General features: G+C 41.6%; 1 protein-coding gene and 1 long non-coding RNA gene across 21 annotated transcripts in view; one reads left to right on the top strand and one right to left on the bottom strand.

Moving 5' to 3' along the window:
* The window catches only part of Adam22 (ADAM metallopeptidase domain 22), a 218330-nt gene that overhangs the window by 163937 nt on the left and 30387 nt on the right, over positions 1 to 24006 (bottom strand). For all 20 annotated transcript variants that reach the window (XM_085684035.2, XM_085684020.2, XM_048433607.3 and 17 more), the window contains exon 3: positions 22581 to 22657. In XM_085684035.2, coding sequence (XP_085540161.2) covers positions 22581 to 22657 — 77 coding nt within the window. The remainder of the gene's footprint in view (positions 1 to 22580; positions 22658 to 24006) is intronic.
* On the top strand, positions 1213 to 4384 carry LOC148117593 (uncharacterized). The gene is made up of 2 exons (XR_015736841.1): positions 1213 to 1751; positions 2891 to 4384. It is a non-coding gene; the product is annotated as an uncharacterized LOC148117593 (long non-coding RNA).

Here is a 24006-nt window from a genome sequence, read left to right as displayed (position 1 = left end):
ATGTCGCCCAGCTCCACATTCTGCACCGCTAACCACTATGACCGCACTGCTTCTGTTGGTCAAAGGTGCAATTTAATCAAATATCTTCATTTGGCCTAGGATCCCAAAATTTATGGACTAATTTTTCTGTACAAGTTCATGGACTAATCCTGCTATGTGAACCAATATTTCCTCCTAAGTCAAGTGTCTATCCCCCTAATTTCATACCCTGAACTCCTAACTTCCAGGGTGACGGTAGAAGGGGACCGACCAGGCCTTTGAATCATGACTGGGTCACGAAAATAAACAGAAATTAGTATCCTGAACTGATACAGGATGTGAGTGATCCTTCTGCCAGTGCCACCCAAGACAGCACAGCAAGGCTGCCATCTGCAAAGCTGGCATGAGCCTTGACCTTGCACTTGGCAGACTGTGGAACTTCTGTTGGTCACATGACCTATCCTAGGCTAGATGAGCTTGACCGACAAGACATCCCGAGGGCACAGAGTATCCACCAGTCAAGCGGTCCAGTCTTCCACCCAGGGTTCCTACCATGCCGCCATTCTTCCTCTGTTGCTTTAGAGGTTGTTGGGAATGTTTACCTACTGTGAGATCTACAACCTCAAATAACCTGCTGCCATGGCCACGGTCCTATAACTGCAAAGTAGTCCTGTGACCGAATGGCTAATGCACAATTTTCCTGCTCATGAAGGTGACTCCTCAGGTCATAAAAAGCTACAGAAGGCCCAGTAGGAATAGACTTTGACTTAAATCATAATGGCTGCACATATTTATAAAACAAAATCTTCAGCAAGAATTATCCAGAAGATACTATCTTTCACTAAAGTGTAAGTTGGAACAGTTTTCAGTTACTGAACCTCAAGCAAGTAAATTTCTCCTAGAACATCTGTAAGGGAGGCCTGCAGGTGCAGGGATGAAGTTTAGGCTGTATCAGTATGGCGAGAAGAAGCAGTAACAAGCTGAAGGTTACTAAGGGCACAGGCTGGCAGGGAGAACAGAGCTGGGCTTCCTGGGTGGTAGGAGTCCTCTCTTGTGGTGAGCAGGAAAAGACTGGCGCAGGGACAAACATCTGGGTGCCATGGTAAGGAAGATGCAAAGACCAGAGTCCTATAAAATGCCTTGCCCAGGGCAGAAAGATTGTAAGAGGCTAAGGAGACAGTATTGTCTAGATTCACAGCGATGGTGACTGTTATTCCTTTGAGGTGCCTTTAAGAACTAACCACACCCTCTCCCAGTGACTTCTGACCTCCTCGCCGCCATCTTAACATTCTCTCTCTCTCTCTGTCCCGTCTCTTGGTGTGTACACACGTGTCTCTATCTCTCCCTATGTTTCTCTTTACGTCTCTCTGATTCCCGCTTTTTAAGTAATAAATATCTCCCTCTCCTCTAAATAATAAATGTTTAGCTTTATGTATAGCCTTATGTTCATTTACTCTGCCGTCCACCGCATCCAGTCGCCTGACTCTGCCGCTCGCCTGACTCTGCCTCTCGCCCGGGGACCCTGCACTGCCCTGGCAGCAGCCTCTGCCTGGCTCGCAGGCCGCCCGGGGCATCCCATCATCGTATGTTTTTTAAGGAACAATATTGGTGCCGCGGACTCGACAGATTCACCCGCCAAGGGCCAGGGTCCCAGCTTCACCTTTCGTCCGGGACTCTGAGCACCAACTTCCGGGATTGAATTGGGACGGAGGGCCTTCTCAACACTGCCAACTGCATGGACTCATTCCTACAAACAACACCGGCTTCTAATTGTAAGTTTCCTCACTCCAGTCAGCTTATCTGAGCCTTTTTAACCCGGGATTGACCGGTCCTCCCGGTGTTTCTGGGCTGGGGGGGCGGGGGGTACTTCTCCGCCCCATCGCTGGCATTCATGTTCATTACGGCTTGTATCCTGTTAAGCCCGTGCATTCCCTCACCTGGGGGCCCGGGGAGTCCAGTCGTCTTCCTCTCTTATTTCATTCTGTTCTTCTTTCTCATCTTTCTCACGGACGAAAAGGTTGATCCAGTTCGGCTTATACCACCCCACACGTGGATTGGGGACGTTCACCCACGTATCCTGGGTGGTCGATTCCTTTGCATCTCACCTAAATGGGGAGCCGTTCCCCATAGGCACAAGATGCCACGGTTTTTGCAGGTTTTTCACGGTCTTGACCTGGGAAAGCAAGTCGTACCAGCCTAAATATGCCTTAAATTGTCTGTTTATGCGGGTTTTTCACGATTCAGACTCTGCATAACAACCAGGCGGCCCCTGGCTTTTAAAATTCCCGCGGTCTTTCCATTCAAGCCACAACACGTGTCCGCCGCCATGTTCATTGGGGCCAGGTGACTTTATCGCTAGATTCACTGAGAGCCAGATCATGCGACCAGGCCCTCTCATTCTCATGTATGTCCTGCCTTTCCTCTCCCCCTCCTCGGTGTTCTCGTTAACTCTGATTACAGGTGTTTTGCATGCTGACATGCTTTCTGATAGGGTCCATCAGAGAGCATGCATTCTGCCTAATTCCTGTTCAATCTTTCTATGTATAATGATTGTTCATTTCATCTCGTTTCAGACTACAAAATCACAAGTCTCATATTTTAAACTGGTATGGACTTTTAAGCTGTTTTCTACCATTGTCAGTTCTGCCACTAATCTTAATGTTACAAACAGTTTTTTTTTTCTTTCTGTCTGATTTTTTACAAATGTGGATCTTACCTGTTAAGAGTCAGTACAGTCAAACTCAGACCCAACCTTCCAGACAGATTCTATACTGCAGTTATACCTAATAAACAGCCTCAACTGCTCAGAGATCTGGGGAATGCGATATTTAAATATTTAATTACTAAAAAACTTTTCATAACAAAAAGAGACAGGTTGGCTCCTAGCAAGCACTCTGTTTCCTCCGAGAAGACAGAAGACAAATGGTCAAAGACCAGCGTCCATCTGCAGTTTGCTTCGACTGCCAAGCGCTGACCATTGGGCAAAAACTGCCTTTCACCTAAACTGAAGACCTCCAAACATGGACAGGATCACTGGAATTGACAGCCTAGCTGCCCAGGTCAAGGAAGGCCTGTCTTCCTAAAGGTTTCTTAGTCCACAGGGTCTTCTAAAGCCTGACAGGCTCTACACTAAACAACAAAGGTCAAATACAACCTTCAGTGACCATGGAGGACCCAAAACAGTAGCTCTAGATGCCAACCAAGTAAGTTCTCTGTCATTTTTAATAAGTAACTCAAGTAAAATCTTATCCTTCTCAAAGATCTCTGACAGTCTGATAGCTAAGAGGTTTTGCCAGGTTGTCTCACCAAATAAAAATACTTTTCATTATAATTTCTGTTTTTACAAACCCAAGGAGTTCTTAATACAATGTATATGTCTAAAACTTCTATTTTTCTTATGAGTTCCAGGGAGCCGAATTAAAGAACCCACCATAAACAGGTCAGGTACATAACCCCTCAATTCCCTGGTCCTAAAAATTTTTTCTCAATTTAACTTTGTCCTCTGTTCTGCCAACACCCTAACCAGGTCCAAGGGACACCAGACATTTCCATGCCACAGACACCTGTCCTGTCGGGAGCAAAGACCAACTATGCCAGGATGTGACCAACACCCAGCTTCTCTCGGATCTCCCTCACCCCCCCCCAAAGACGACGCCCACAAATCAGCCGGAAGCAGCCTTGAGAATTCGCCACCCCCAATTCCTTCAAACTATAATGTCTAACCTTCTACTTTTTATTATAAAAAGGATCTGGGAATGTTATTCCTTTGGGTCTGGTCCCTTTAAGAGCTAGCCACGCCCACTCCCAATCACTTCTGACCTCCCTCGTCGCCATCTTCCCCTGTCTTGTGTTTGTCACTTGTTGTGTGTACATGTGTCTTTGTTTTTCTCTATGTTTCTCTTTATGTTTTTCTGTTTTCCTCTTCTTTAAGCAATAAATGTCTCCCTCTTCTTTAAATAATACTATGTCCTGTGAGCCTTTTATCCGCCGTAACCGCCCGCCTGACTGCCCCGGCCACATGGCGCTGCCACCCTGGAGATCTTGTAGGGACCCACAGCTGTCCTTGTCGGACTAGAAGCTGCTCTGCGAGCCTGCCAGGGAACATACCTGCCTGTTTTTTAAAGAACAATAGTGACATCAGGCACAAGATCCGCTCAAGCCAGACAGAAATCCCAAAGGAAGGAGGAGAATGAGCTCCCTGTGGTTACTGGCTTTCTCTATTTCTTCTTTTTTGTTGTTGTTGTTTTGTTTTGCTTGTTTGTTTGTTTTTATTCGAGACAGGGTTTCTCTGTGTAACAGCCCTAACTGTCCTGGAACTCACTCTGTAGACCAGGCTGGCCTCGAACTCACAGAGATCTGCCTGCCTCTGACTCCAGAGTGTTGGGATTAAATGCGTGCATTACCACTGGCAGACCTCTTTTTTTTCTTTAAGAGAGAAAAAGCACAAACTTACATGGGTATAGAGTAGAGGATCTGGGAAGAGTTGGGCCATAGTAAAGAATAAAACAACAGTATGAAATTCTCAAAAGAATAAATTTTTTTATTAAGGAATTTTTTTAAAAGAACTTTTTTATTACTTTTTAATTATTCATTTATTTTGTGCCTTACCAGAGCCCTAGAGAGGTCTCCCAACTCTAGTTTCCTCTTCCATCCCAATAGAATTCAACCTACAATCCATAAGAGTTAACTTTCATTTTCTCTGAATTTTGGTTTATTTTCTTTCCCAACTAGTTAACTATTTGCCTGTCCCACCAAATGAGCTCTAACATCAGAATCCCTGTTACAAAGAGAGTGTTCTGAATGATTAAAAAAAAAAATCACTAGATTAGTAGTTCTCAAACTTGGAATATAAAATCAAGAAAGAATTGAAAATAGGTTCCCACATCCTATCCATAAAAGATGCTGACTCTGTTTTTCTGAATAAGGACCTTAAGTGTATATTTCCAGCAGTTTCTCGGGATGATAGTAGCTGTCCAGGGATCAACTGTAAAGGGTTGCCCAGAATTAAGGACAAGTGTTGATAGGCATTAAAACTCCTCAGGGGCTTAGGGATACAGCTCAGCTGGTAGGTGTGGGCCTGGCATGCACAAAGCCCTGGGTGTGGTCCCCAGCACCACACAAAATATGCAAAAGCCTGTGACTGCAATCCTGACATCCAGGAAGTGGATGAGAGAAGAGATCAGAAGCTCAAGGTCATCTTTGGTTATGTGAGGAGTTGGAGGCTAGCCTGAGTTATGAGATGCTATTTAAAAAAAAAAAAAGCACCTTTTCTAGTTTCCTTTTATTATTATAGCTGCAATCAGTCATAAGTATGCTAAGGCTTCAGAAGAGGCTTGCTGTAGTGGTATTTCACTTGTATTTTAATAAATAAAACTTGCCTAAGCATCAGAAAAGTAAAACAGCCACACTGGCCAGCCTTACAGACCAGGCAGCAGGAACACATACCTTTAATCCCAGTAGCCACACTAGCTTGCCATAGAAACCAGGCGGTAGGGGTACACGCCTTTAATCCCAGAACTAAGAGAGGATTATAAAATGGGAGCAGACAGCTCTCAGACACAATCTCATTCTGAGATTCCTGGAGTCAGGATCGCCATTTTCGGACTGAAGTTGAGGTAAGAGCCAGTGGCTGGCTGCTTTGCTTTTCGGACCTTCAGGTTGAACCCCAGTTTCAGTCACTGAGTTTTTAGTTAAGTCGTGCTTCAGATTGCTTCTAGTTTGCTGTGCTGTGGTAAAAAGGTCTGGCTGGAGACCAATGAGACCAACATCAAATACAAACTCTATAGAAAGATTCAGAAGCTGATCAAAGATCGGCTGATCACCTACAGTCCTGGCTCTATCTTCCCAGGCCCAATACTAGAAAACCCCTTTGGTTCTCTGGAAACATGGGCACAGGGACAGGGGTGAGTGGATAAATGTTGTCAATGCCAGAATGCCCAAGGAGGTAAACTGGACGAAGAAGATGCAAATCTTGCAGCAGGCTATTCAGGAAATACCATAAATTTAAGATGTATCACCACATGCATTACAGACTAACCTGAAGGTGAAAGGGTGTGTGTAAAAACAAAAAAAGAAAAAACAAAACAAAAATGTATTCTCCTGGAATATATCCAAGCACTGGAGGTAGAAGGGGCCTGAATGAAGATCCTGGCTGTCCAGGCCAGGCCTGCAGGACTAAGACCAAGAAAGTATGCAAAGCCCTAGAAAAAAGTACCTAAAGTCTAAGAACTGGATCATGAAGTGGTGAAGAAATGAAGCTTTCCTTGTTTGTCTTTATGTTTACAGTGAACTAAGTGCTGTAAGTGGTGGATCACATCGCTCGGCCATTAAAATAAAATACGCCTTTGAAAAACCAACAGTTAAAAAAACTCAAGTAATTATAATATGCAGCCATGGTTGGGACGACTAAACACAACGAAAACTGACTTTGCCTGCCTGGAAGAACTTGTCACAAAAAGTATATGTCATTGTTTTTCAGATAGTTTATGATCTATGGAATATCTCTCTTTGATATTAAAAAGAGATTTTCTAGACATTGCCCAGTAGCGATCAACAGAGGAAAAGCCTGGCCTCTCCATCCTACTGACTCCCAAGATGGAAGGACAGATTAACATCTGCTTCCTCTCTCAAATCCTCTGGTATTCAAACCCACGGCCATGTGCAACCAGTTAACTGAAATAACTCTAAAAAGTGCTAGAAGGGCAGTTTCAAAGCCATTTCACCAGCTCTCATTAAAAATATTGATTCATTTGATGAACTGTGCGAAAGTGGAACGATTTGATCTTTTTTGTGTGTGAATTTCTTGATACCGCGCTTTTGTTTTATTAACTTTCAAATATTCGGGAGATTTTGCATTTATTTTGTCAATTACATGACTAAGTTGCTGTATGATTGATATTTTTATTCTCTAATTCTTTCTTTTTTTATTTATTAACAATTTCCACCTCCTCCCCGCCTCCCTTTTCCCTCCCCCTCGGCACCTCCCTCTCCCTCTCCAGTCCTAAGAGCAGTCAGGGTTCCCTGCCCCGTGGAGAGCCAAGGTCCTCCCCCCTCCATCCAGGTCTATAAAGGTGAGCATCCAAACAAACCAGGATCCCACAAAGTCAGTCCATGCCTGGCAACGAAGGCTGACTGAGAAGCCAAGGACAATGGCACTGGGTTTTGATTCTACTGCATGGAATGATTTGATCTTTAATACAAGGTAGAAAGTTGAGAGGAACTGGAATAGTCTGTGACTCTAATAAGCTTTACCTTCTGATATAAAATATACTATTGACTTCTGTAAAAGGACCAAGGCTGGTCCAAAGGCCAAAGGAGGAGCGAGGCATTCCAGTCTTGAGAAATGGCTCAGCAGTCAAGAGTGCTCGCTGTTCTTGCACAAGATCCAGGTTCCCAGCACCCACATAGTGGTGGATAACTAACTACCTGTCACTCCAGACTCAGAGACTCTTGATTCTCTCTTCTGACCTCCACAGGTACAGACATGCACACGGTGCACTGACAGACATGCAAGTCAAACACCCATATATATAACCATAAATAAATCTTTAAAAGAACAAAAGGAGATGTAGTAGCCTTGTGAAAGTTAGATCCTGAGAGGGAGAAAATAATGGGGGGCTAGGTAACTCAAGTGACCAGCTCTCCACGGAAGAATGTTGACTGACGGTAACATCAGCCATTTGACAATTACAGAATAGACTTCAGTTATTACAAACTGAAAAATGTCATGTGAAAAGGGAAGGATACCATGCTGTTTACAGTAGAAAACTCAGAAACTTTCATGGTCAACACCACACATTATCAACAACAGCCTTAGTTATTAACTAATGGTTTGCTTTGGTTCTTTCTTGCTTGAGTGTCTGCAATCTCTCAGGGAAGTTTAGTGACTATGAGTTCATGGTTTCAAATTATTCTCTCAGTACAATAAGAGAGAGAGAGAGAGAGAGAAAGAGAGAGAGAGAGAGAGAGAGAGAGAGAGAGAGAGAGAGAGAGAGGAGAGTTCCATACCTCTTATTTTATAGTAATGTTGAAAAGCTTTCACAAAAACTCCTGTCAGCCATTTGATGCTCCATCGTGACCTATGGCTTGGGGCTAAGCACACTGAGGAATGTGTTTTGGCATCATTGTTAATCAAATTAAAGCCTTAAACTCAGCACATTTATTAATGTACATCTTAAATGGAGCATGCTCAGAAACATGCCTGCCACTAAAGTATTTTCATTTGTGTGTTTGTGTGTATGTATGTATGTATGTATGTATGTATGTATCTACCTATCTATCTATGTATCTATGTATGTATCTATCTATGTATCTATGTATCTATGTATCTATGTATCTATGTATGTTATCTATGTATCTATATTTGCTTCCTGCATAAAATCTCCTTGTTTTCTTTGTTCCCAAAGGGCGCTCCTTGTGGAAGAACCCCTGGCTCTCCTCACGAGCTGCAGGCAATACGCCCTGTTTCTTCCTTAGCTCCTCACTGACCCTGAGGAAAACACTGAGTCTAGCTGACTACAGAGGCAGGACACAATGCAGTAAGGAGCTAAGTAAGGACTGGGGTGGCCTAAGACACACTAACTTATGTACTGAAACCCATGGCTCAGGTTGGGTCCACAGTCATCCATCTGGAGGCTGAATTTCACAGCTTGCCAGAACCCATTCTTGGGCAATCTGGCATTTAATATTTATACTCTGTGTATATATCTATTTATAGCAAAAGCTATGAAAATGAGAAAAAGAAACAAAACATGAGATCACAGGGCCTCACTGGATCTGCGCAGTAAGATATGCTGGATGATCTACCAATTATTAGAGGTTCAGTAAGAATCCCCAGGCTTCCCTGTTCCATTGTTGATACCCAGGGCTCTTCTTGGATCAAATGCAAAGGGACACATGCTTAGCATGCGAGGGTTCTCACTTCAGTAAACCGTACAACCCATGAGCACCTTCATTCTTTGAAGATGGCTTTATCCAAACCTCTCTTTGTCAGACCTCATTGGCTATCTCTCCATGCACTACCTCTCCGTGGCTGCAGAACCTGGATGGTTCAGAGACCTCTGTTCCCCCACCTGCCTCAGGAACAGGCGAACTCAGCCGAGCCCCAGGTAAGCTTTATGGATAGCAACCAGTCACCCAGGACCCTCTTCCTTCCCAAAATGGCTTCAGCAGGTGGACCGGCTCAGTTCTGGGCAAGGAAAGGGTGAAGTTTTGTTTAACAGTGTTGCTACACTCGGTCTCACCAAAAGGCTGAGAGTGTGGCAGACCACACAAGAACTGCTCAAGTCTAAGCCAGATGGGTCCCAGCTCTGAGAGAAGAAAGTGGACACGATCTCCCACCCCTAACCTAGAAGCTACCGCCAACTGACAACCACTTGTAAACCAAAAATTAGTTTACTCCAATGGAGTCTCACTGGGTACACAAACCACACCTAACTGCAGGCCCCTGCCCAGCAGTAGATGACCAACACAAAGTGAATTAAATGGCATTTTTGTAGATTTTTTTTGTCTTGGCACTTGGGCATTTTTGTCATCTTATTGGCCATTTGCTTGTTTATTATGTCTTCCAATTTTTGTTTGTATATGTGTCTGCCTCTCTGTGTGTATGTGTTTCTTCTGCTTTTTCTTTGTGTTTTTGTTTTTCTTATTCTAGTTTTTTTATTACTATTTGCCTGTTTGCTTTCTGAAAGAGAGAAACAGAAAACATGGAGGTAGGTGGATGGGGAGGAGATGAGGGTAGAGAAAATGTGATCAGAATATATTGAATAAAAAATATGTGTTTTCAATAAAAAAAAAAAGATTTTTTTAAAAAAAAAAAAAAACTTTCTTGAAGTTTTCCAGGGTCCTCCAGCGGGACATAGAACAAGGTAGGCTTTTTGTGTTTTTTTAGGGGTTATGGGGGGCTGTTTGTCTCTAAGACAGGCTGACTCAGTTCTACTTGTGGCTCCAGAGTAGCCTGAAACTCAGCCATCCTCTGGCCTCAGCCTCCCCCAGGTGCTGGGACTACAGGCATCCATTACCGCGGCTGGCTCTCTTTTTGTCTTTCCCAGATAAAGGAAATGGGACCCTGCCCTTCACGCATGGCTCTGCCTAGCCTCTGGAGACACAGTTATCATAGGTAAGAAACCTAATAAACAACATTACATAAGAAGGACTCTTTTCTCACTTTTAGCTCAAAGCAATATCAAAAGAAGCGATAGAAAAGCAATTTCATAAAACAAATAAAAACACCACTTACTAAAACTAAAAAGTATCAAATATAGAGATCTAGAAAATTCTGATACTCAAAAACAATGACAGTAAACTTGCTAAAGATTTAACAACAAAAATCCCAGTGTTTGTATGTATGTATGTATGTATGTACTTTAGGGTGTTTTGGCTTTGTTTTAGGCAGGACCTTACTATGTATCTCTGGGTGGTGCAATACTCACTATATAGCCTTAAACTTATAGCAGTTCTCCTGTGCCGGCCTCCCAAGTGCTAAGAGTATAGGAATGTATTTTACAGACAGTGTTTACTATGTAGTCCAGGCTGGCCTGAAACTTTCAATACCCATGCCAGCCTCCCAAGTAAAATTAGAGGAAAATGCCATTAAGCCCACTTCAGGCATTAACACTGAGTCTCTAAGCGCCTGGCGTGATTTCTCACAGTGCTACTAAAACATTGTCTCCCAGCCCTGGATTTTATACAAGTACTTTCTCTGCTATTACACAGCTTAAAACCCATGTGGGGAAATAAAATCAACTTTTTGTAAAGCTTTATCTGAAATCTTTTCTCAGGCAAAGCTTCATTTCTCCAGGTTGATGGCACAATAGCCACAGATTTTGTCTCTGTGCACTGGACGGTCCCCATTCCCAAGTCAAGAATGACCCAAACACGAGGACAGCGTCTCTGACCTACAATGAACTTGACTATAGATCTGTGGTCAAATTTTAGAGCTTTGGAGGAAAAGACATCAAATTGTTTACTAGTGAGATTCAAGGCTACCGAAAGAATAGACCCTCTTGGAGAAGAGTAAGAACTAATAATTTGGAGTTGTAGTGTTTCCTTAAATTCACAATCATCACTTGGTTATCTGTGACATGGAGTGGAGTTACATCTGAGATCTTAGAGCCATGCGGTTCAGTTGATATGTGCAAGCCGATCTTTCCAAAGCAGAAATGCTTGTTTTATAATTCCTGTTGGCTCAATGTTTCATCAGAACAAAGTCTGACTCTTCTTTCATAATAAGGTGATTATGATATACAAATAATAGAGCAAGTCACCATAAAAATCTAGAAGCCCATCTTCAGTAAAAAGTCAAACCAGTTGCCCCAGAGAGCAGCCTCTCTTGCTGTGTCAGAAGCTAAGAAGTACTTAACTGATGAGAACCCAGGACCTTAGTGGGCTCCTACTATGTTAGTTAAAACAATGCAAGCCTTACAAGGAATTAGCCTTGTAGTCAGACATAAATGTTACCTAAATAAAAATCCCCAAGACCACTCTACCTTCAAAGTTCTTAAGGAGAAGGAGAAAGAATGTAGTTTGGGGATGGATATAGAGACAGTGAAAACAAAAGAGCTTCAAAAATATCACTGAAATAATTATCATATACTTCTTCTCTGAAAATAGCTAATAATTCACACTCCTGGGACAGGGTTACAATACATCTGTCATACCAGCTTTCAATGTCTGAAAAATATGTATATATGTGAGAAAATACACATATTTGTGGTATGTGGTAACAGAGTGATACATATATTCATACATATATACATACATAACATAACATAAAGAGAAAACAATTTCAGAGACAAAGAGCGACTGCCTCTGGGAAGTAGTATCACATGCACTACGCATGCACCTTGTACCCTATTCTAAATCCCAATAACAACTAAAAAGCAAATACAGTTCTTTCAACATAGATCTTTTATTAAAAAAACATTTTATTCGTCTAATATATTTTGTTTTTTTCAGGAGCAGTTTGGTTTGACTTTGGCTTTGGTAATACATTAATTTCTTTGATTTTGAGACAAAGACTATTTACCAATGCTGGCCCTGAACTCTTCAGATCAAGTGAACCTTCCTCCTTAGCTTCCCAAGCAAATGGGAATAAAGGATTTCACCACCAGAGGCCACTGTTCACCCAACGCCTTAGCAGCCATATCATAAAATTAAGTTACACGGACTATATCTAAGAAATCCAATTAATTGTATCTAATAAAGCCCATGCTGTCCATCTATACTACTATAACTGTTGATGAGTTGCAAGATTCGATCAGTTAGCATCTTGTTGAAAGACAGCAGAGAACCCTGATAATACAGTGTTCAATGTGTCCCCCAATCGCTGTAAACCTGAAAAGAGAACCTATTCAATTCTGCAGAATCATTAAATTACAGTGTATGTTTCAATGTTTCACACTAAGAGTGCTGAATGAATCCACCAACTACATTTTCAACTCATCTCACAAATGCGTGACAGTAAAATATATACAGCAACAATTTCAAAATAAAAGCAGTATTTCTATGATGGTTACCTTGAGAACCGAACCACAGTCTTGCTTTTATTAAACAATTCTCTATTTTTATTTACAAATTTAATAATATGCTTATAAGTGTGCCATCATCTCCAGAGTTTTCTGTTAATCAAATAGCTAGTAATGCTTAAAATATCTGTACGTAATAGCTGCATTTTCTTTTTGGTCTATTTGTTTGTTTATTTATTTATTTGGGTTCTGTTGTTTTGTTTTTGAGATAGCAACTCTCTACAAAGTCATGGTTATCCTGGAACTCACTATATAGACCAGACTGGCCTTGAACGCCCAGAAATCCACCTGCCTCTACCTCCCTAGGCCATCATGCCTGGCCCTATTCTTTTTTTTTTTTTTAGCATGTATTACTAATATAAAGTAAGAGGCTTTTCTCTGGAATGCCTATGGATGATATTCCCATTTCTTGAGGCATAGAATCTGGTTAGACAGCCCAGGCAGACCTAAACCTACAACTCACCATTCTCTCACCCCAGTTTCCTGACTGCTAGAATTCTAGTCAGATGCCATTATTCCAGGAGGTAAGGCTACATTGTTATAATAAATGAGAAAACAAAGTTTACATGAACCAACGATACAAAGATGTGCAGGGTAGAGCCCCACTCTGAGCCTCACTCTCTCATCCACACCCGAGAATTCTGTGTTCCACACCCTGTAAAAAACTGTTTGTTCTGACGACTCTAGTAAACCCTCAACCCATTCCTTCAGAAATAACTTCCTAGGACTTAACTTTAGTATTTGGTCTCTGTGGTCGACCACTCTCTGGCTCATTAGCAGGCATTTCCAATGGTCTTTCCAGTGCCCCCAATCCAATTCTCTTTATTCTGAGCTTTGAAGCCAAAGGCAATCCCACTAACAATCTCACCCTGTGTTGAGTTCAAGAAATCTCCTGCTTTTGAGAGAAAACTACACCTATACTTAAAAAATCCTAGAGTGCGGTTCACAATTTAAAACTGAAACCCTTCAACATGATGATGATGATGATGATGATGATGATGATGATTAGGAGGAGGAGGATAATGAAAGCAGGGCAGCATTGCTGAATTACAATCCCACCCATTCGGAAGGATGAAGCAGGTTTGGAGGAAATTTGAGGCCAGCTGTTCAAAACCCTGTTCAAAAAAAAAAGAAAAAAAAGAAAAAAAAACAGAAAAAAAAGAAACAAACAAAAAAGGGAAAAAAACAGAAAAAAACAAAAAAGGGAAAAAAACAGAAAAAATGAACTATGTTTCAGCTAAAGCTAAAATATGTGAGGGCCACACAAAGTTCCTTAGGATAGTCTACCAATGGGAGACTCTTACCCTGTAAAAGTTTCAAAAGATCTATATATATTTCAAAGGAATAGTTTCATTATGAATCAAAAAAATATAATAAGATCGTAGCACTACAAATATAGAACCCTTTCCAGACTTGCAACAGGCACAATACCAAAACCCTAAAGCCTTAGGAATTATTTATACTAGACATAGATTTGCAGAAAGAAACTCCTGCCATCCCACCAGTAAAATTTCAAAAGTCCACAAAGAGAAACAGTTGAGCATTTCCCTAGCAATTAAACAAGAAAGGTATCATATGACCCAACAATTTCACTTTCGGATATTTACTAAAAGAAAACTATAAAGTTGTGCATGAAAATGTCCAAAGTAACAAAAAGGGTGAACTACACACAGACACAGCACAGAGAGAAGGGAGGGTGAACTACACACAGACACAGCACACGTGCACAGAGAGAGAAGGGAGGGTGAACTACACACAGACACAGCACACAGAGAGAGAAGGGAGGGTGAACTACACACAGACACAGCACACACAGAGAGAAGGGAGGGTGAACTACACACAGACACAGCACAGAGAGAAGGGAGGGTGAACTACACACAGACACAGCACACGTGCACAGAGAGGGAGGGAGGGATAGAACCATGAACACAAACACATGCAAAGCAAAAACTAAAAGAGCTGGAATGAAGTACTGGCACATGCTACATTGTACATGAACTGCATAAGCCCGCCAACTGAAGGAAATAAGGCAAGAAACACATATCATACTTATGGGCGGAGCAATTTATAAAGAAAAAGTAAATTAGTTATTGACTAGGAGCGATAAACAGAAATGGAAATTAAACCTAAATGGGGAAAGAATCTTTTCGGAAGAATTCAGGTGATTTTTATAACTGATTTGCAGTGCCTGGGCACAGTAGGAGACACCTGTATCATGCACTCAGGAGGCAGAGGCAAGAGGATCACAAGTTAGAGGCCAACCAAGACTATAGAACACGTTTGGGACAGCCTGAGACAACCCTGTCTCCAAAAAATAAAATAAAATAAAATAAAATAAACAAACCTTGGTTAATAATCATTGAATAGTACATTTGAAATGAGTGAATTTTATGAACAGTAAAATACACCTTAAGATAATAATTGCACTCACATAAAGGCACTTCTATTGTTTTAGGTGTTGTTATGATTAGACTAGCCCTGATAAATAATCACATTCTGCCCAGCGAGAACTACAGATAGTCCCATTACCAAAAGATCTGAGACAATGCTATTGCCACCAAATAAAGCTATCCAGAACTACGCACAGATATATCCACAGTTACCTAAATTATTTTGGCACAATATTTAAAGTTATACATGTATAACTTAATATCATACACACACACACACACATATACACACACATTTCAATGTCTTTGCATTTATCCTGAGCACTACAGGAAAGGACTTTTTCGGATTGAGGTCTCTCCTTAATCTCACTGTTCCGTTCAGGCTGGCTGTGCACTCGGATCTTCCTGCTTCAGCCCCTACAGTGCTGGGCTTACAGGCATGCTTCACCAACTCCATATCTCTGGGATCCTTTATAAGACTTAACTTCTTGACAAGTAAATTTTTGGTGTTTTATTAGTGTACAAGGTTTGTTTGTGTTTTCCTTTTACTTATTTTTAAGCCAACTTTGGGGAATTATTTTTTTTCCAAGTTGTCCTCCTTACAAGTGGACAATAAAGAGCATGGTGACAACCCTGCATATCAGTTCGTTTGCTTGTGGCAGGGGTAAGACACAGACCAAAAGCAACTTGAAGGGAAAAGGGTTAGTTTGGCTTACACGTCCACGTCCCAGCGCATCACGGAGGGGGGTCAAGGCCGGAACTGAAGCAGAGACACGGAGGAACGCCGCTTCCTGCCTTAAAGCCTGTGGCGCGCGCAGTTTGCCCTCTCGGACTGCTCAAGTCTACATGGCCGAGAGTGGCGCTGCCCACAGTTGACCGAACCCTCCCACAGCCATCAGGAATCACAAAAGTGCCCCACAGAGCTTCCCACAGGCCAATCTCATAGACACGATTCCTCAATCGAGGCTCCCTCTCCGCAGGAGTCTCTAGTTTGTGTCAAGTTGACAATAAATAAACAACCAGCACACCCTGCATGTTTTCAGAGACATCGCTCTAAAATTTCAGTATCGAGTAACTGAAACTGAATGATCACAAGCCAATGAGGGAATAAGTCAATAATGCAACAAAGTATAAAGAAATCAATAACCCACGCTTTGCAACTTCTTTCTGTGGTCTAAGAGGCCCCAGAGAGTTTGGCTCCTTTTTGTTTTGACCTCATCTGAAGACACTCTTGACTCCCAGCTTCATGGCCTTCAGTTGTCCTTCCTTCTCTCAACCATGCTAGGCTTAATTTTGGCTTCACTTTTGCTGTTGGTCCTTCTGCTTGGGGGCCCCTTACATTTAAATATCACCTTTCATAGAGAGGACATGTTCTAACAGTAACTGCTAACTATCACCTCCATCCCTATGCCAGGGCTTCGCTAACAATAAGGCCACTCTCTGGCATTACCTTATTTAACAAGTTTATGGCCTTTCTGGCCAGAAGGCAAGTTCTTCAAAATTAAAGCACTTACTTTCTTCTGGTCTCCCAAGCTCTCAGGTTCCAGAAGAACTCGCAGCAATACCCAGGGGATTACAAATGTGTGTATATGTCTATCTGCATGTATATAAGCTAAGCGTTTCTATATGAATACATATACATTTACGTAGATACACATGTGCATACATGCTTGCGTACATATGTAAAATGAAAATAAGAATCTTTAGTTTTTCAACAAAGAATTGTCTTCTACACAATAGTAAATGTATATATGAATAAACATTCAAGTAATGAATTACTAGAAGAGCAAAATAGTCATTGATTGATTTAGTAATAAGAATGAAAGGTCTGCTATTTATTATTATCATAAAACATCACCATTTAATTATACTCTTATCCTCGGCATTTATTTTAATCATCGGCATTAACTACTTTATAAGTGGAGTATAGTCAAATAAATGAGGCCTTGCAGAACTAGCTTTTGGGTCCAGTGGAATTCATATCCTGCCTTTTATCTGCCAGGACTCGGATTTTTCCCAGAAATTCAAGGTCCCAGTGGAAAGCAGACAAAGGGTGACGGAATGTCAGGTGACTCCCCCAAATAAAAGACAGCACTTGACCACTTCAGCAGAAGCTGAATCTGAGTGCTCTTCCCCTGACCTTGCCTCAGTCTCCCCATTCCCACTCCCCTACCACCTCCCATTCTGCACGGTCAGCCCACATGCTGAGTTCTGGGTGCCAACCCCCACTGTGAAACAGGGAATAAAAAGATTGGTATAAGAATCACAAAAAAAAAAAAAAGAATCACAGAGTAACCGAAAAATTATTTTGATGCTATTGAAATAAAAAAGGGGGATGATCCACAATAGAGAAAGAAATAAGAAAGCACTCTAGCTTGACAGGTTTGACAGGTGACTGTCAGTAAAGTCCACGGAGCTGAAGAGAAAACCTTCCCACTATTTTTGCCTTGCTCTGAGGCATTTAGTTATTCGCTTACTGAATAACAACGGAGTAGCTTACAGGAAAAGCCACGGCCTGAGTAGCTCAGATAATATGATTAGATGTCCTTTCAAGCCCTCCTCTTTCTAAGGAACGCTTCACAGTAAAATACAGCACCCTTCGCTGACCTTGGAAGGTCCCGTGTAGCCTCAGAACCAACACGAGCAGAGAAAAATTATATACTTGGTGTTATTAATGTATCTGTCCTAAGAGTGAAATTTCATAGCCGTGACCCATGAAAGAAACTACCTCCCACACTTAATAACTGACAAAGCAGGAACTGGCTGAACTTCTTGCTTTTAGCCTTTCTGTATTTTTAAGCCACTTCTACAGAACTACAACCCAAAGGGTGAATGAACTCTTGTATAATCTGGTTATAGAAAATCTGGCTTGCTGACTGTTTTGAAGGAATGTTATGTAATAATTCATTTCCTTCAATTCCCATCTTAAAATAAGTAGCATTGGAGCTAACCAGCTACATACAGACTTAATTTTCCCCTAGTTAAAAAAATTTTTTTTGACTTGTTCCACAGGCCTAGAATTGCTTCATGAGAGAGCACTCCAAAGTTTTTAAAAGCATATTCAATTTCCACCTTCCTTCTTCCTAAACCAATAGAGCCATAAAGGTAAATCAAACCAAAAGCATTAAATAGCACAAGAAAAAAAAATCTACATAAAAATGATATAGAAAAAAACTATCACATTACTGTGGTTTTTAGCATAAAGAAAATAGTTACTAACAAACTTTACACCCTACTACAGACACATGTGCACATTCATGTCTACTGTTGCTCTATTCACACTAACTGGAGAATAAAACCAACCTCGATGACTACCAAGAGATGAATAGGCAAGAAAAAATATTGCACACATACATAAGATTACTAGGTTGTAAAAAAAAAATAAATCATAAAATTTGCATAAATAGATGGAACAAGAAAAAAAATGTACTGAATAAGGTAACTCGGGCCCAGTAGGATAAATCATATGCAGATCCTAGCTGATGGTCATGGCAGAGGAGCAGCAAGGGGCAATTGAAGTTCAAGGTGTTATCCCACCAGGAGGAATTTCTCTGATGGGTCAGCCTCAGTTAGGTAAGGCTATAGACCCCAGAACGTCTTTTGTTTCTGCTGTGGCTTTACATGTTTGTGCTATCATCTTTCTCTGGTATCTTGCATGGTGGATGTGGCTGTGGGGAGACCCTCACTGCCTGTAATGTAGTGTGTTTATCTTATTGGAAACATCCTGATCTACTGAGCATTTTTATCCATAGATCATCAAGAAGATGACTCTTCCCTAAGCTGTACTGTCTAATTGATAATAATGCTAGCTTATACAGAGCTTTGGTGAAAAAAAATAAATATAAGGAAATGTAACATGGCCAGGGCCTATGAGTGTCACCTAAGGAGCGGCATGGACTATCGCTCAAGTTAATGACTAAGAAAACATTGAGTCCCAGGAGTCAGGCTGGTTCTAATTCTCTGAAGGCTGAAAGACACAGTCACAGGTTTTGGTGTGCATCATTAGCTGGAACAAAGCTTTAAAATAACTTCAGGTTAGACCAGATGTTTTAATAATAGCTTTGAGATGAAAAATCCCAGAAAGCAATCTAAAGTTCACAAGGAAACATAGGTGAGGTCAAACATACAAAGCAGTCCAATTGTTACTAGTTGATGTGCTTTCCGTGCTAGGGTGGGCTGATGATCAAAGGTGATGATTAATTCCTTATACCCATCTCTGCCCTCAATCTCCTGGTATTAAAAAAAAAAGTAAACTGTTGATGAATGGATAGGAACCCTAAAGATTTGAAGCAGAGCTGACTGATTCTTTTTAATATATGAAAGTTTAAGTTTGTGATTCATTTAAGTTTCGTTATAAGATTACCTTTCAATATAAGTAATAAAGTAATTGGTCCTTTCTTTGTAACTGGAGAGTACAGCCTGCCAGTAAGAGAACTGATGGAGAATACCTTGTTTGCCCACACGATTAATCTAGGACAAGTGGCTTGGGTATAAATGTACATGGGTTCTTGGAATAATTTGTTTTTCATGTGTAGTATGTAAAATGTTTCATCATATAAGGGACATGGAAAACATGCTGCTTCTCACTTGCATACAGAATGTAACAACATTGTAACTCCTATGCTGCCTGAAAAACTTGCTGGGGGTATATAAGCTGTAGAAGATATACAGTATACAGTAGAAAGAACGGAGGATACAGAGAAGAATAGAGACCAGAGAAGGAAACCATTGATAGAGTGTGGGTGTCCTTTTCCCTAACCCCTCAGATAGAAAAGTCTAGTATCACTGATGCGGTGGATTTCTTTCGAGCCCTGTGCTGTCTGGAGGTTGGCTGCCCAGAGTCTGATATATCCTACTCTCTTTTGTGTGTTTAACTTGGAGCACAACTGGAAGCCAGAAAACGAGACAGAGGTCTTTGAGAGGGTGCTTACGAGTCAGGAGATGGGAGATTACAAGTGAAACTAAACTAGGGAAGTTGAATACTCAGGGCAGGAAGAGAGGGAGTGGGAGTAAAGGGGAAACCAGGAGTTGAGGGAGAGGTAACCCAAAGGAGGGATGGAGGAGGAGGCCACTTGTTCATCCCGGCCACCCAGAACCAAAATAATCACACAGAAACTATATTAATTAAAACACTGCTTGGCCCATTAGCTCTAGCTTCTTATTGGCTAACTCCTACATCTTAATTTAGCCCATTTCTAGTAATCTGTGCATCACCACGAGGTTGTGGCCTACCAGCAAAGTTTCAGCACATCTGTCTCCAGTGATGGCTACAAGGCTTCTCCCTGACTCCACCCTTCTTCCTCCCAGCATTCAGTTCTGTCTTCCCCACCTACCTAAGCTCTGCCCTGCTACAGGTCAAAAGCAGCTTCTTTATACATTAATGGTAATCACAGCGTACAGAGGGAAATCCCGTATCAGAGGGGTAGATTAAAAACTATACAGAAATTCACTATCTCACAATTCAGCTAAAAGATAATAATTAGAGGGTTAGAAGAACACATGTAAAGTGAATAATGGCTGGTGGGTAGACAGTCTTGGGAGTTAACGAATTTTATACAGGGATGAGGCCTGTGGCATGGATTAAGCAAAACTAAGGATAGATGAAAAATCCCATGGAAACCTACTAGTTAGTAAGCTAGTTTCAAAATACAAGTTTTTTTTTTTTAAAAAAAAGAGTTAAACTTATACAGCCACTTTGGAAATTAGTATGATGGTTTCTCAGAAAATTGGGAATCAACCTACCTCAAGACCCGGCAATGACACTCTTGGGCATAAACCCAAAGAATGTTAATTAATGCTTTCTAAATACTTGTGTTAAAACTCTGGCTGCTCTTAACTTTGGTCACAGAAGTTTCTTTTTCAGTGGTCAGCGGTCAACAGAAAGATGCATGCCCAGTCAGTGCTGAGAACGTGGGACTGAGTGACCAGCCCTAAACAGGATATCTACATTACTATCCCCGACCCCTCCATACACATGCACTCAATAGAAAGATGCATGCCCAGTCAATGCTGAGAACGTGGGACTGAGTGACCAGCCCTAAACAGGATATCTACATTACTATCTCCGACCCCTCCATACACATGCACTCAGGGAACATCTTGGAAGATGGGGTAGAAACAAGTAAGAGCTGGAAGATGGGGAAGAATGCTGGGAAGTAAAGTCCTCTAGACTGTGGCATCTTGACTAAGAATGCCCCCCCCCCCCGCGCATACTAGGCTCACACATTAGAATGCTTAGTCACCAGGGAGTGGCACTATTTGAGAAGGATTAGAAGGTTGTGACGCTGTTGAAGGAAATGTGTCACTAGAGGTGGGCTTGGGGGTCTCAGAAAGCTCACAGCAGACCAGGCATCCTCTCTGCCTGCTGCCTGCAGATTCGGATGTAGAAATCTCAGCTGCCTCTCCAGCATCAAGTATGCTTGCCTGATGTCATGCTCCTCACCATGACAATAAAGAGCTCAACATCTGGAACCGCAGTCAGCCCCCAATTCAATGCTTCCTTTTGTAAGAGATGCTTTGGTCATGGCGGCTCTTCACAACAACAGAACAGTGACCAAGATGTGACCTGGCAGAGTTATTTCACCCACGAGCTCACAGCAGCTGTAGTTACCAGCATAAGACCAAGCAGTCAACATTCCAGCATAGGCACTGTAGGTAGTTACTAAACAGTTATTGGTAATAGTAGCGGAGGCAGGGACAGTCTGTTTTGAGATGTGGCCACTGGAAGGGTTCCTAGGTTCCCGTGGATGGCCCCATACCCATTCATATACAGATAGTATTAGCCGGATTTTGTGGATAAAAAAGTTGGGAAAAAGAATGTGTTGAGGTGCAATGAAGAATATAGAGGAAATAAGTGTGGAAAAACAAATTACTATGATCCTATTTCATTGTACACATGAGTGAAATTCAAGAAAAAAAATTAAAGAAAATAGCTTACCCACCACCAACATTTAGTAAAGATCTCAGGTCAAAAAGAAAATGTCTAACATTTTCATGCCAATATCTTTTTTTTAAAAAACCTACTTTTCTCTCAGTATTATAACCACATTATTCATGTTCTGATTTATGGCCATATGAGTTTCTTCCTCAGAAAATGAAAGGTTTTGCACCAGAATTCTTTGAAGAACATGAGGAAGTTGGGCCCGGCCTGGAACAATAGCTCATCAGGCAAAGGTGCCTGCCAGCAAGCTGAGGATCTGATGTGGATTGATGGGACCCACATAGGGAGAACCAGCCTCCACTAGTTGTCCTCTGGCCTCCATACGAGCACTACAGCAGGCACCTGGGGGGTAGTGCATACATGTGTGCACACACAGATCCCAACCCTCAGAACCTCTGAGGCTGCACACCCAGCTGCACACCCAGCTGCCCACCATGAACACATGAGCATGTACACACACACACACACACACACACACACACACACACACACACACAGAAAGAGAAAGGACTTTTACTGCCTTAAGTATATCTTCATAATCTAGCATTCATAGGCAACGCAAGTCTACAGATTCTTAGGCAAAATGCTGGAAGACCTCCTATCTTCTATTATATATTAGTAAAAGTTATATACCTACTAAAGCAATTCAATTTCTAATGCACATTTATTTCTTCTTATTACCAACATTAACACCTTGAAGTCACTAGATAGCATAATTACAGTGAAGACAACTTGGCAAGCACTTACTGGTTTAGCCGGACATCAAGAATGAACGATGTTCCAAAGGCATCCACCTGGAAGCTCGCCTTGTCCACATGAGTCAACTGCAATATCAAAAAGGTAGACAGCACATTTATAGTCAGCGGTGGTGATTTCTTATGTGAGTATTTCTTACGGTCATCCTGAAAGGCTCATCGTATCACAAATGAGAAAGCAATTCAACAAGGGGGATAAATGACAGCACAGCAAAACAAAACTGTGTGCCTTCCTGGAAACCAAGCAGTCACCCCCCAATCAAGTTAATTACCATCCAGTCACGGAGACAAGGGCCCTACTTTTCTGCTTTGCCTCATCCTGAAACAATGCATATCCGACTTTACTTCGTAAACTTACTCCCTAATTGCTGTGGAATAATCCTCTGTACACTGTAACGATTCATCACTCTGATTGGTTTAATACAAAGATGGTCGGTAGTTAGACAGGAAGTATGGGAGGGACAGAGGACTCAGGAAGAAAAAAAGCAGAGTAAGAGGAGTCACCAGCCAGACACAATGAGGTAACAAAGCCATGTACAAAATGTACAAAATGAGGTAACAAGCCATGAGCCAAGTGGTAGAACTTAGATAATATGGGTCAATTTAAATGTAAGAGCTACTTAGTAATAAGCCTAAGCTATTGTCAAAGCATTTATACTTAATATTAAGTCTGGTTATTCGGGAATGGTTGCCAAGACACAGAGAAACTCTGCCTACAAATGGCACCCAAACGTTCAGCAACTACAACCACATAAAACCTGGGAGAGCTTGGGAAAGGGTTCTAGACACACAGAAATGGAGTCAAGAGCCATTTCTTAGTCTCATGCCTCTGACGCTGGCCACAATACTGGGATGCATCCCCTGGTTGCTGCCTGTAGACCTGAGCAGCCAGTGTATGATGAGCTATGCTATGTGGTGGGTTCCTGCCAGCCGCAGTACAGAAAAGCATCTCCTGGCAGCCACTGGGGGGGGGGGCAAGCTCCAAAACAGAGGTGACAATCCTGGCCATGTCGCTTAGCAGTTTACAGGCTCATGTGGTCCGAAAGAGATTAATTACAGATACTCAATAAAGACAGATTCAGGAAAAAAAACAAAAAAAAAACAAAAAACAAAAAAAAACCCCAAACCTCTGAACCAGTCACAGTGTGTTTAAAACTATATATAGGCTTGAGAGAGAGAGAAGAGAAAGAGTATATGCGGTTTTAGATTGAAGATATAGTTTTAAAATAATAAGGTCCTTAAAAAGGAATAGAGTAATAAAAAATGTAAGTCACATAAAGATGGAAAATACAGAGATTCTGTAAGTTGTTGTGCTCTCTTTAGATCTTCTGATTGCTAATGGAAAAACAATTGCGGCTAAAACACATTGGATTATAAAAACTGCTGGATTCAACCAACCTATATATTTTGAAAATGTC

The sequence above is a fragment of the Myodes glareolus genome, chromosome 27 (assembly GCF_982192425.1).
Source record: "Myodes glareolus chromosome 27, mMyoGla1.1, whole genome shotgun sequence".
Lineage (NCBI taxonomy): Eukaryota > Metazoa > Chordata > Mammalia > Rodentia > Cricetidae > Myodes > Myodes glareolus.
The sequence above is the reverse complement of the archived record's forward strand: the minus strand, read 5'-3'. Positions and strand labels throughout refer to the sequence as shown.